General features: G+C 41.2%; 1 protein-coding gene across 1 annotated transcript; it reads left to right on the top strand.

Moving 5' to 3' along the window:
* The first annotated feature begins 611 nt into the window (after positions 1 to 611).
* On the top strand, positions 612 to 11,447 carry fam20b (FAM20B glycosaminoglycan xylosylkinase). Its single transcript, XM_072439267.1, has 8 exons — positions 612 to 879; positions 1,681 to 1,928; positions 4,026 to 4,112; positions 4,890 to 4,999; positions 7,696 to 7,867; positions 9,402 to 9,593; positions 10,222 to 10,281; positions 11,134 to 11,447. Exons 1-8 carry the CDS (start codon positions 751 to 753, stop codon positions 11,363 to 11,365), a joined length of 1,230 nt encoding a protein of 409 aa, XP_072295368.1. The 5' UTR covers positions 612 to 750; the 3' UTR covers positions 11,366 to 11,447.
* The last annotated feature ends 295 nt before the right edge of the window (positions 11,448 to 11,742 follow it).

The raw sequence follows: 11,742 nt of genomic DNA on the forward strand, positions 1-11,742 counted from the left end.
CTCAGAACTCACTGAAGCTTTTATTTGTTTAGATCAATATTGCTATGGAATTTGAATACCCACAAAAATAATAACCCTGACTATGACATAAGATTAGATTTGAATGGGGCTGACTAGTCAAACAATGATTTCATTTCGATTATCAAGTATGATCACAATATTTGTTTATGATTGACTAGTCAGAATTAGTAGTTTAATCAGTCCAATCCAGCCCTAGTTTTAATTCATGATGAGATTCAAAAGTCTGGACACACTGCTCAAAACAGGGACCATTATCATTCTTTAAATTTGCTTGTTCAGAAAGAATGTCTGACGATGCACAACATTTTAAAAAGGCACTGTATATCGTCTTCCATGTCCGGTATCATAAAATGGTGTAAAGTAGACTTTACATCATTGGTCTTTGCTCTGATGTAGGTTAGGCCGGCCTCATCTGTGCAGCAGGGTCACTGTCTGCCCAGAGGGAAACAAACCACGGAGGCGGCAAATCAATCTGTTTTCTGACCTGCAAATTATTGATGCTACATTTTTCGTCTTTGTTCCTACTGTGCTTCTCTCCTCGCCTCCTTCCCTGACCTTCCTGCTCTGTTCTGTCTGTTACAGAGACAGTTGGCGTGGTATTTGCTGGTGGGATGGAGGGCACCAGGGGTCGCCCACAGCCATGACTTTGGGGTGAAGGCGTCCGTGCGGGGGACACTCTCGGTTTAGGGTGAGGGTGGAGGGCGGAGGGTAGAGGTCGTTGCTGTTGAGATGAAGCTCAAACAGCGCTTGGTGGTGCTGTGTGCCGTTCTGCTCCTCCTGGGCCTGGCCAAGATCTTCCTGCTGGATGGAGGCGAGGGGTCTGCAGCGAGCCGCAGGGACCTCCGGGCCTTTCGCAAGGTCAGACTGTCCCCGTGTTTTTTCTAAAGTTTGTAGCTTACGACGTGATTTGAAAAATAATGTGAACATTTGAACGCAATGTAGCATCCAAGCAATGTTTGGGGTGAAAACCTTTGGACAAACGACTAACCAGAACATGTTTTTGATCTTTATTTGAATCTTTATGCAATTTAATCATTATAAGACTTCATCGTTTTTATAGGCCTTAAAAGATGCTGAAAATATATAAACATTTATACTGAATTGTTAATTCACACACTTGCACCAGCACATTCATACATTGAAGTGAACATGGAACATTTTCATGTATTATTGCAGCCAAGTGGCAGTTTGTGAAGGAAAGTTAATAAGAATGAGAAAACTATAGAAATAGTGCGTAGTTCTAATATTGATTGATGACATAGAGGCAAAACAAGAAGGAGTCCCAGACTTCTCTCTAAAAGGGAGGCATAACATTTTCTGACACTTTCAACATCCATTTTAATAAAATAATCTTAACATATCATGGGCTACTCACCTTGCACCTTAAAGTGCCCAAGTGCACAACGGCAGATTGAATTTGGGAGAGCAGTGATTGAATGATACTATTAAAATCCTTTTGTTCATTCATTTAAATAACTATTAAACTATATTAAAGAAGTAAAGTATTAAATAAAAGAAGAAGTCTGTGTGGAGTCACTGTGCAACTGTGGCCTGATATTTTGCATGTTATGTCTCTGTTTCGTTAAATCTGCCTCGCACTTTTGATTTGTGCGGATGTTCACATTGTTTGTGACTCCTTGTCCTTCTGTCCTCTCTCAGATGGAAGCCGGTCTGTCTTTGTCCCGGGGCGCTCGCCTCACTCACACTCTGCAGTCGCCGTGGGAGATTGCCAGTCAGTGGGTGGGGCCCAGGGAGGTTTACCCAGAGGAGACTCCTGAATTAGCAGCGGTGCTCACGGCGCTCAGCACGGCCCGAATCGAGCGGGCCGATGTGGGCTACAAGGGGACGCAGCTCAAAGCACTGCTGGTCCTGGACGGAGGGCAGAAAGTTGTCTTCAAACCAAAGAGGTGAGAAGTTAGTATAAGTTATATACTAAGTTTTTTTTTATATATATATATATATATATATATATATATATATATATATATATATATATATATATATATATATATATATATATATATATATATATATATATATATATATATATATATATATATATATATATATATATATATATATATATATATATATATATATGACCATATCTAACTTCTATAAGATACGGTTGTTGTATAAAAGCTGCTGTTTTGAAGCGATGCAAAACATTACATGATTTTAGAATATTGAGTAGAACAGCAAAAACTGTGATAAGGGATAATTAAAAACCTTAAAATTGCTCTATAATTTTCCAAACAAGGCTATATTATTTTATTGTTGAAAAGTACCAGTGCAGTACCAAAAAATGTAAGATATTACTGGTACTGCAAAAGAATCTGTACTGTTTGTTGTTCTTATGCCTGGTTTGTGCTGGGAAAGAACTATAGAAAGTTAATTAGGAAAACGAGTTTCTCCTATAATAAATAGCATTAAATTGAATTTATTAACATTGTTTAGAATTACAAAAATGAATTATAATGATATCAGTTATGCCTTTCAAAATGAGCACAATTTAAGTGATTTAGGAAGAGTTTCGATGGGTCACGTGAAGTTGTCAGGGTCACGTGAAGTTGTCAGGGTCACGTGAAGTTGTCAGGGTCACGTGAAGTTGTCAGGGTCACGTGAAGTTCACGTGAAGTTGTCAGGGTCACGTGAAGTTGTCAGGGTCACGTGAAGTTGTCAGGGTCACGTGACGTTGTCAGGGTCACGTGAAGTTGTCAGGGTCACGTGAAGTTGTCAGGGTCACGTGAAGTTCACGTGAAGTTGTCAGGGTCACGTGAAGTTGTCAGGGTCACGTGAAGTTGTCAGGGTCACGTGAAGTTGTCAGGGTCACGTGAAGTTGTCAGGGTCACGTGACGTTGTCAGGTGCAGACTGTTTTGACGCTGCTCCTCAGTGCGGCGCAGAGAAGGAATTTGGAGGAACTGGACCAAAAATGGTCCAGTTCCTCCACAAACACATAAAACACTTATTCTCGGAACTGTTCATGCTGAAAGTATTTTTGGGAGATGAACGAGCCACAGCTCATTCTGATTTCTCTATCGTCCTCTTTAGTGCAGGTGAGGTGAGGAGTGAGGGGCAGATCGATACCAAATATCCATATATATATTGATACTGACGGAGGTATCAAAGTACTGATACTTGTAGAAAAGTATTTATTAAAATGCGGTCTTTTAATGTTTTTAATACATTTTGTTTATATTTTTGTCATACACTCAATATTAGGTTCCTGCACATATATTTACTATTCATATTAGTTCAAACTGAGGTTGAAAGAAAATAATGATGGCAAACATCACATTTTTCAGTGTCAATGAGTTTTAGAACAAAATTAATTGTTATTGGTATCCGATCGATATCGCAACGTTTGCCATAGTATTACTTGGTATCGGATTGAATAAAAAAGGAGTGGCGTCGCCCATCACTAGTTTACACATTAGTAAAAGATTAGGGATGTTTATGAGTGAAACCCATTTGAGAGAAAAGAGCTGCTCTCGACTGAGCCGTGATTCACCCGGTCACTTCCTCCACATGCCCCTTTGTTAAAATGTGTGTGGGGTGTTTTTGGGGCTGTGAGCCGTAAACTGTCCAGGCATCAGAGGACGGGAGAGCACTGGTCAGTGAGCCAGGCTGTGACATCTGCCAGCCTGTTTGTGCACTTACCGACCATAAAGGCTTAAAACATATTCTCATCTTTGTTCCTTGATTCAATAGGCAGGAGTTTGACTTTTGCATTTGATGAGGCAACAATTCTGTCATTAACACTGTTACAGCAGCTTAAATGTACAGATAAAGAGCCTATTTCTTAAAATATATTTTATACAAGCTTTAAGCTGCTGGAAAGGGGACCAATTAGAAACAGTTTGAGAACCACTGATTTAAAGCAGTGAGGATCAACCTGTTTCCAAAGTAAATATTCTTTGAAGCAAGATAAAGACGGTAATACCTGAAGATTTGTTTTTAATGTGTCCTTACAATGTTCTTGTGTGTAATGTGTAATGTGCAGGTACAACAGAGACTATGTAGTGGAGGGTGAGCCTTATGCCGGTTATGACAGACACAATGCAGAGGTTGCAGCTTTTCACCTGGACAGGTATGTGCAAGCATACTTTTATATTCATCATATTTTAATGTTCTCCTACACTAATGCTGCTGCCACAAAGGCTGACGTCCTATTAATTGTAGAAAGAGATTCAAGTGTAGCCAAACAAGACGTTTCAACTGTCATCGAAAAGCTGATCTCCATCTGCAGATCGAGTCTGAGAACTAGATATTTATCCTACTCTGAGCTGTGTAAGGCCTGTTCAGCGGGCGGGGCCTCCTGGACAGAACAGTACTGTGATGGGCCATATACATCTTATTGTTAGCTGGCCGCAGCTCCCTCATCACCAGAGAGTACCTGATTAGCATCAGAATGGCCTGAGCTGTTTCCTGACCATAACTTCAAAAATTAAAGAGGGATTCTTTCAAAACATCTCTTCTCCTGCTTCTGCTTTCTGATTGAGGCAAAAACACCAAATTACAGAAACAATGTGGACGTCATGTCCAGTGTTTATGTCATTAAGAATAAATCAGAATCATACGGTAATTGCTATCAGCGAGCTATATTTGATTTGAACATGTTTACCTCGTATCTGAGGTCAGGTTTATGAAATTTTACGTGCATACGTTTATTTTAAGACTGTTGAACATAATGTTTTCTAAAACATTGCAGCCTTTATCCAGTGTTTCTCTTCAAGGACCCTCAATTGATTAATTAATTGTCTCCTTGACTCCACTTTCACTAGACCACTGTCCAGTTTTGACTTGAACTGCCACAGTCTTCTCTGGGAAACACTGCCTCACTTAATACTTCTGTTGTGTGTTGTAGGATTCTGGGTTTCAGAAGAGCTCCTTTGGTCATGGGGCGCTACGTGAACCTCCGAACAGAGATCAAACCAGTGGCCACAGACCAACTGCTCAGCACGTTCCTCATGCAAGGTCAGGTCAGCAGAAAGGCCCTGGATAAGCTTATGTAATGGAAATTTGTTTTTTTAATAGTGTTATAAGTTATACACAGGGCAGAGCATCAGGTCTAGTGTGTAGTACAATATGTTTAACATTTCAAGTCAAATCAAACCATGCACAGTACACTAATCCTTTAGCACAATAAAACTGACCAAGCGGTCTCACACTCAGAGGAATACAGAGGACACATTTATGCACGGGTTCAATAAAGATAATTAGGCCCGAGCGCCACAAGCTGGCGAGAGGCCTATTAATCTCGTAAGGCCGTGCAAAGCACGGCTGCGAAAGTGCGCACGTAGTGCGCACAAAATCGAGCGCGAAGCGCTCGCCCACTTCCAAACACTCACTAACGCACTCCTTCACTCATGCACGCCCCGTGCATACTAATTAGTTGTAGGAAAATGGAACATTACCGTTGTAAACGGGCGAAGCCCGTGCAAAAGTTCGCACTAAACGAGCACTTTACATCGTTCCCCATCTCTTGCATGTTCCGTGCATATAAGCATGTAAGGCAAAAATTGAACATTATTACTGTATAGAGGGCCAAAAACACAAAGTGGGCGGAGCCCACTCAAAATTATCGAAAGTACCCGTCAGTGACCAGGGACCCACACCATGAGGTAGGAAAGCGCGAGCGCTTTCCGAAAATGTATAGTTTATGATATTTGAAAAATGGGAAACATTGTTTTCGCATCGGAATATTATTCTTTCTTTCTTTCTTCTTCTTCTTCTTCTTCTCGGGACCAACCCCCCTATTTTTCACCCAGTGAACATTGACGAAAAGTCACAAAAATTAGCACACCTCTAAAAATCGTGCCTCTCTACATTCTGGCTATTTCCCTTTTCTAAAATTAAAAAAATTGGCGCGTCAGCGCCCCCAAATGTACCAAAAATGCATTGAGAGATGGGAAATGACCCAAAAAAAATCTGATCGTAGAATCATGAAATTTGGCGCAGAGGTAGATGGTGACAAGAGAAGTAAAAAATATTATTACGGCAACGCCGTCCGCCCAACCAAATGTCGGCCATATTGCTTCAAAAATGGCTAAACATGACTTCGGAGTTTTTCCAAACGTCGTACTTTTACGAACTCCTCCCAGGGCGTTGGCCCTAAAAAGCTGAAATTTGGTGAAAATGCTACTGAGGAGTGGGACATCAAAAGTTATCCAAATTACATTGATACCTCTCACGGTCTCTGAGCGGCGAAGCCGCAAACTGTAGCTAGAATTTCAGAAATCTCCCATATTTAAAATTTCTGCCGTTTGCGCAGATAAAGTCCGAATTGCGTCAAATTAGAATCAGTTGTTAAACTCTTTGCCCTAAACCTACTTGAAGTGAAATAAATTCATTTGGCGCCACAGCGCCCCCTACAGATTTTATATGGAGGTTAAATGTTTAGTTTTGCGAAATTATATGAAATTTGACACACAACTCAATTTTAGCATCCCCATCAAAAAAGTCAATGACTCATGTCATAATTGTTATGGCGTTGCCGTAACGATGACCGAAACCTTTCATGTTATTCCAATGGGGAAATCGCCAGAACATGTTTACACTTTAGACTTTCACAAACTCCTCCCAGGGCGTCAGCCCTATTAACCTGAAATTTGGTGAGACTCATCTTCAAGACCATCAAAAGTTATCCACATTTTTATTCAAAGAGTCACGGTGTCTGTGCGGCAAAGCCGCACATTTTGCCAAGAATTCAAAATAAAATTGCTTTTTGATGGTAAAACAAAGGGGAGAAGATGTGACAGCGTCACAGATTCAGCAGTAGGCGTAATAAAAGGACAATTGGGGCGCGTTAGCGCCCCCTCCTCTTGCGGCGTGGCGGCGGTGTGGCGGCGGCGTGGCGGCGGCGTGGCGAGGGCCGATCATTGCCGCTTGCGGCTATATTTATTGTTATTGCTGGATCACAGGTTAGTTTGCACTGGTCAATATTAACAGGAGGAAAAGTGTGTGGTGCTGAGTGTACTTGTTGCACATGGGCTTCATGTAGTACAGTAGTATCTGGTCATAATGTGTGATCGCAGCACCATTAGAAGCTTTTATGGCTAGTCTTTTGTGGCGTTCATCAGACCCATTATAATGACTCATTTTATAAGACATTTAAATACAACATGTAATACTTTTCTGTTCTGTTTCTGGAAGCTTGACTCTGAAAGTCATAATGAGTATGAGCTTGTAAATGTCATACATTAAATGGCAGGATTATTGATGCCACTACTTCCTGCCATTAGCTAACGCTTGGTCCTATGACTCATTTCATTTACAGACTCTTGCTTTTCAGCAGAGGGTCTAGTATCTCAGGACGTTTCAGACGGGGACAAATTCAATGAATGCATCATCAAAGTCCTGTCCTACACACTACAAAGAAATGCATTATAAATATATATATATATATATTTACACAGTAGATTGCTTTGCCTGAGAAGAGAAAAAACAATTGAAATAAGATCAAATAAGTTGCATTCTCTTTTCTGGATTTGATTCTGATTTCAGATGTGGCACGTGGCATGACACAGAGTTGACTAAAATAATGCTGCTAAATGTTCATATTGTGAGAATGAAAACTTAGTTGAACTTTTTCCAGTGCTAGTTTTTGGAAAGTCCCCATAATTAGAGAGTAGCCATAGTTTAGTCTAATGAATTCCGTTCTGCTTTTACAGGTAATAATACATGCTTCTATGGAAAGTGTTACTACTGTCGAGAGAGTGAGCCGGCCTGTGCAGAGGCGGAGCTCATGGAGGGCTCATTGACCCTTTGGCTGCCGGACGTGTGGCCCCTACAGAAGCACAGACACCCCTGGGGCAGGACCTACCGGGAGGGCAAACTGGCCAGGTACGTCCTGCTTCACTATTCGAAATGTGCTTTGGCCTAAAGAGAAAAGAAAACAAAAGGTTGGCCTTGCATTTGGGGACATTTTATCATTTAAATAATGATAAGCAAATGTGACAGAACTTCTCTGTCAAAGAACTGCACAGACACCATTTGTAATCATAAAAAGCACAGGCCTGACACAATTCACGCTCACCTATAGAAGATCTAGAAGAGTTTCTTTAAACATAAACATGGTAAAATAAATGCAATACTAAAAAAATATGTTTGGTTGGTTCACACTTGCTGTGGTAAAAGAATGTTTTATTTATACATTAATCCTTCTCGATTAGTTTTATCTAAAGCACCAGCGCTGCGTTTATCATTCGTTCACTCTGAATCATTTTATTTTTAAATATATATTTTCAGATAAAATTCAGGCGATCTCGTCCATCAGAAATATGCTCAAACGTGCCTGTAAATGTTTTAGTTGAGGTCTACGTAGAAAGATGATTTTATTTATTGCTGGTGTTCCTCAGACAAACGCTTCTGATGCTCACATTCTCATTCAAGAGACACTTTTGAGATTATACGACATGCACCAACTCACACATCCTTTTAGAACTGAAATGAATCTTTCAATTTCACTCATTTCATTAGTGGCTGTCATGGTTATGCATTTAATATTCTGCATTTCATCATCCAGAGTGTTTGAAGTCTCTGGTTAAATACAAACCTTTTCCTTGATTGATCGTTATCTTAAGCAATGTTTTTATTTGTTTTAACATATTTTTTTTTATATTTTTAGTACCTCAACTTTTTTGTCGCTGTAGATTTAATGGCACTCAAACCTACCACAGACCGAGCTGCACGATTTCGAAAGAACTCCTAATCCATAATGACAATTTTTTAGAGATTAAAATGATCTTTCAGTTCAGTGCACATTAAAACACGTCATTAACATTTAAGAAAGGACTGAAGTGAACTAAAACAATAATCACAGGCATTTCAGAACGGGTTTGTGCAGATCTTTGTTTCACTCTCAGTTCATTGTAAAGAGCAATATCAATCCATAGAAACCGGTCCATTGACTTCCTGTCCACACCTGCTCTGTAATATTCCACCGTAACAAGCGGCACATTTTCAATCGCGTTTGTTATTTACTGTTGGAACTTGGCTTTGTGGCAGTTTTGAACCACATCTGTTTGACCCGGAGTCAGATTTGTATTTTTTAATAATCGCAAGAACGTCTAAAGCAGGAACATACATCAATCAAAATATAATCCATATAACTGAGTAAGAGAAGCATGAGGGAACACTGTTATTACATGGTTAAAACGCTCATGAAAGTTGATTTTACATCATATTTCCCCCTTAATAATCTGCAATTTTGGTTCAATTGTAATTCATCGTGGTCATAACACACGAGGATAATGTATAATAATGTAAAAAGCACACAAATAAACCTAACCATGCAACGATGATAGAAAGTAGATCCACTGCTGGGCGTGTGTGTGTCGTGCTTCTTCATTCGAACGCGGTGTAACGTGTTGTGCAGGTGGGAGTACGACGAGAGTTACTGCGACGCCGTGAAGAAAATGCCTCCGTACGACGCAGGCCCCAGACTCCTGGATGTGATCGACACGGCCATATTCGATTATCTGATCGGAAACGCCGACCGCCATCACTACGAGAGTTTCCAGGACGACGGAGGAGCCAGCATGCTTATCCTACTCGACAACGCCAAGAGGTGGGCTAAGGGCCTTTTGAGGGACCCGGGGCAGACCGTAACTGTCCGTGTATGACAACTGTACTGACGGAACAGCTTATTAATATTAGCACAGTGATGTTTAGGAAGTAAATACATGTTGTTTAATGGTTTTACAACAAGTACAGGCAACATGCTATATTTTTGGGGGACTTTTGAAATTCTTTTCCTATTCTAATTTATGATTTATTGCCCACATTTACCTTAGAAAGACATAAATGTGAATTATATACGTTAACCACCGAAAATCCTCTACCCAGGAACAAAAGCAGGCATTGTCTAAAGGCAAAAGTGCAGAAATGATGCTGTTTTAGCACCAGGTTCTTTGTGTTTTTCCTTCAGCTATCACTTAATGTAGCCCGTGACTCTCAGAAAAGGGTCTGTGAGCAGCAGACTCTGTGCTTGAGGAGTCAGAACGAGCTAGTGTTCTTTTGGGTCAGTGGAGCTGGATCAGACGCAGAGCATTTGAAGTCGGTTCTTTGTACTTTGTGGCAGCGCAGTGTGGCTAATGCATTTTGATGGCCTCGCTGAACCGCAGTGCTGCAAACGTCACTTTCCTACTTAAGACCGTCACAGTAACTCATGTGTCTCTGTTTTTTTTGCTCTGTAGTTTTGGGAATGCAGCTCTGGATGAGAGGAGCATCCTGGCACCGCTCTATCAGTGCTGCATGTGAGTATCCAGGACCACAGGCGTCCATCATTTAGACTTCATTGATCTACAGTAGAGTGGACCTTTTTTGTTATTTTTACCAAGCACCTTTACTGGACGTGTCTCAACGTACGATTTCTGCCAAGACCTAATTAGCAAACCTGTCCTGAAGCGCTGACCTTCACCAAATGACCTGTTCCTAAACCTGACCCTTACCTTCACCAAATGACCTGTTCCTAAACCTGACCCTGACCTTCACCAAATGACCTGTTCCTAAACCTAACCCTGATCCTGACCTTCACCAAATGACCTGTTCCTAAACCTGACCCTGATCCTGACCTTCACCAAATGACCTGTTCCTAAACCTGACCCTGATCCTGACCTTCACCAAATGACCTGTTCCTAAACCTGACCCTGATCCTGACCTTCACCAAATGACCTGTTCCTAAACCTGACCCTGATCCTGACCTTCACCAAATGACCTGTTCCTAAACCTGACCCTGATCCTGACCTTCACCAAATGACCTGTTCCTAAACCTGACCCTGATCCTGACCTTCACCAAATGACCTGTTCCTAAACCTAACCCTGACCCTGACCTTAACCCAACTGGGACAAACTACATTGTAACAAATCAAAGTGTTTTTTGTGTTGCTGGTGGAAAATATAATTGGACTTACTGGACGAACGAGTGATTGCACTGACTTGACAAAATGACAAAGTTTAACCCCCACAATCCAAACTAACCAATGACAGATGTCTTAACGTTGAGGGACGTCCGCATGTTCAAGCCCATCAACGCCCCCGTTTTCCTCAACAAACCTCATGATTCCGAAGGTTTTTTTGACCTGACACTTTGTCTTTGTGCGTTTCAGGATCCGAGTCTCCACGTGGAACAGACTAAACCTGCTGAGGAACGGGGTTTTGAGTTCAGCGATGCGGCAGGCGCTGGCCTTTGACCCCATTCAGCCGGTTTTGTCCGAGTCCCACTTGGCGGCTCTGGACCGGCGCCTGTCCGGCATCACCGCCACCGTCAAACAGTGCATGGAAGCGTCAGGACCAGACAATACACTTATAGAGGACCGAATGAACCTGCCTCATCCCTGAACGGGACAGTACGCGCCGGGATGAGACGCAAGACAATTACTGCTGAAACTATTTATAAAACTGGCGAAAAAACGATGGTGAATTATGAACTCAAAACTTCACCTGTTTTTGTTTTTTTTGGTGTGTTGTTTTTTTTACAACTCGCTGGAAATGACTTTTCCAGCTTTTGCAAATGGAAGACTTTTCCTCAACAGTGCACTACCGACAACAATCTGCTGTATATTTGACAACTACTGGACAAAACAGAGAAAAATGTAGAAAGACGTAATCATGAGCCAACAACAGAAAATATTATTATGTTTTAATGTATTTAAAGAGTTCTAAACCATGTCAGGGTTATGTGGCCAAAATGTGGGATTTCCGGTCCATTTTTATTG

This window comes from Eucyclogobius newberryi, unplaced genomic scaffold (assembly GCF_026437365.1).
Source record: "Eucyclogobius newberryi isolate DKJ021-1_F unplaced genomic scaffold, fEucNew1.0.hap1 SCAF_9, whole genome shotgun sequence".
Taxonomy (NCBI): Eukaryota; Metazoa; Chordata; class Actinopteri; order Gobiiformes; family Gobiidae; genus Eucyclogobius; species Eucyclogobius newberryi.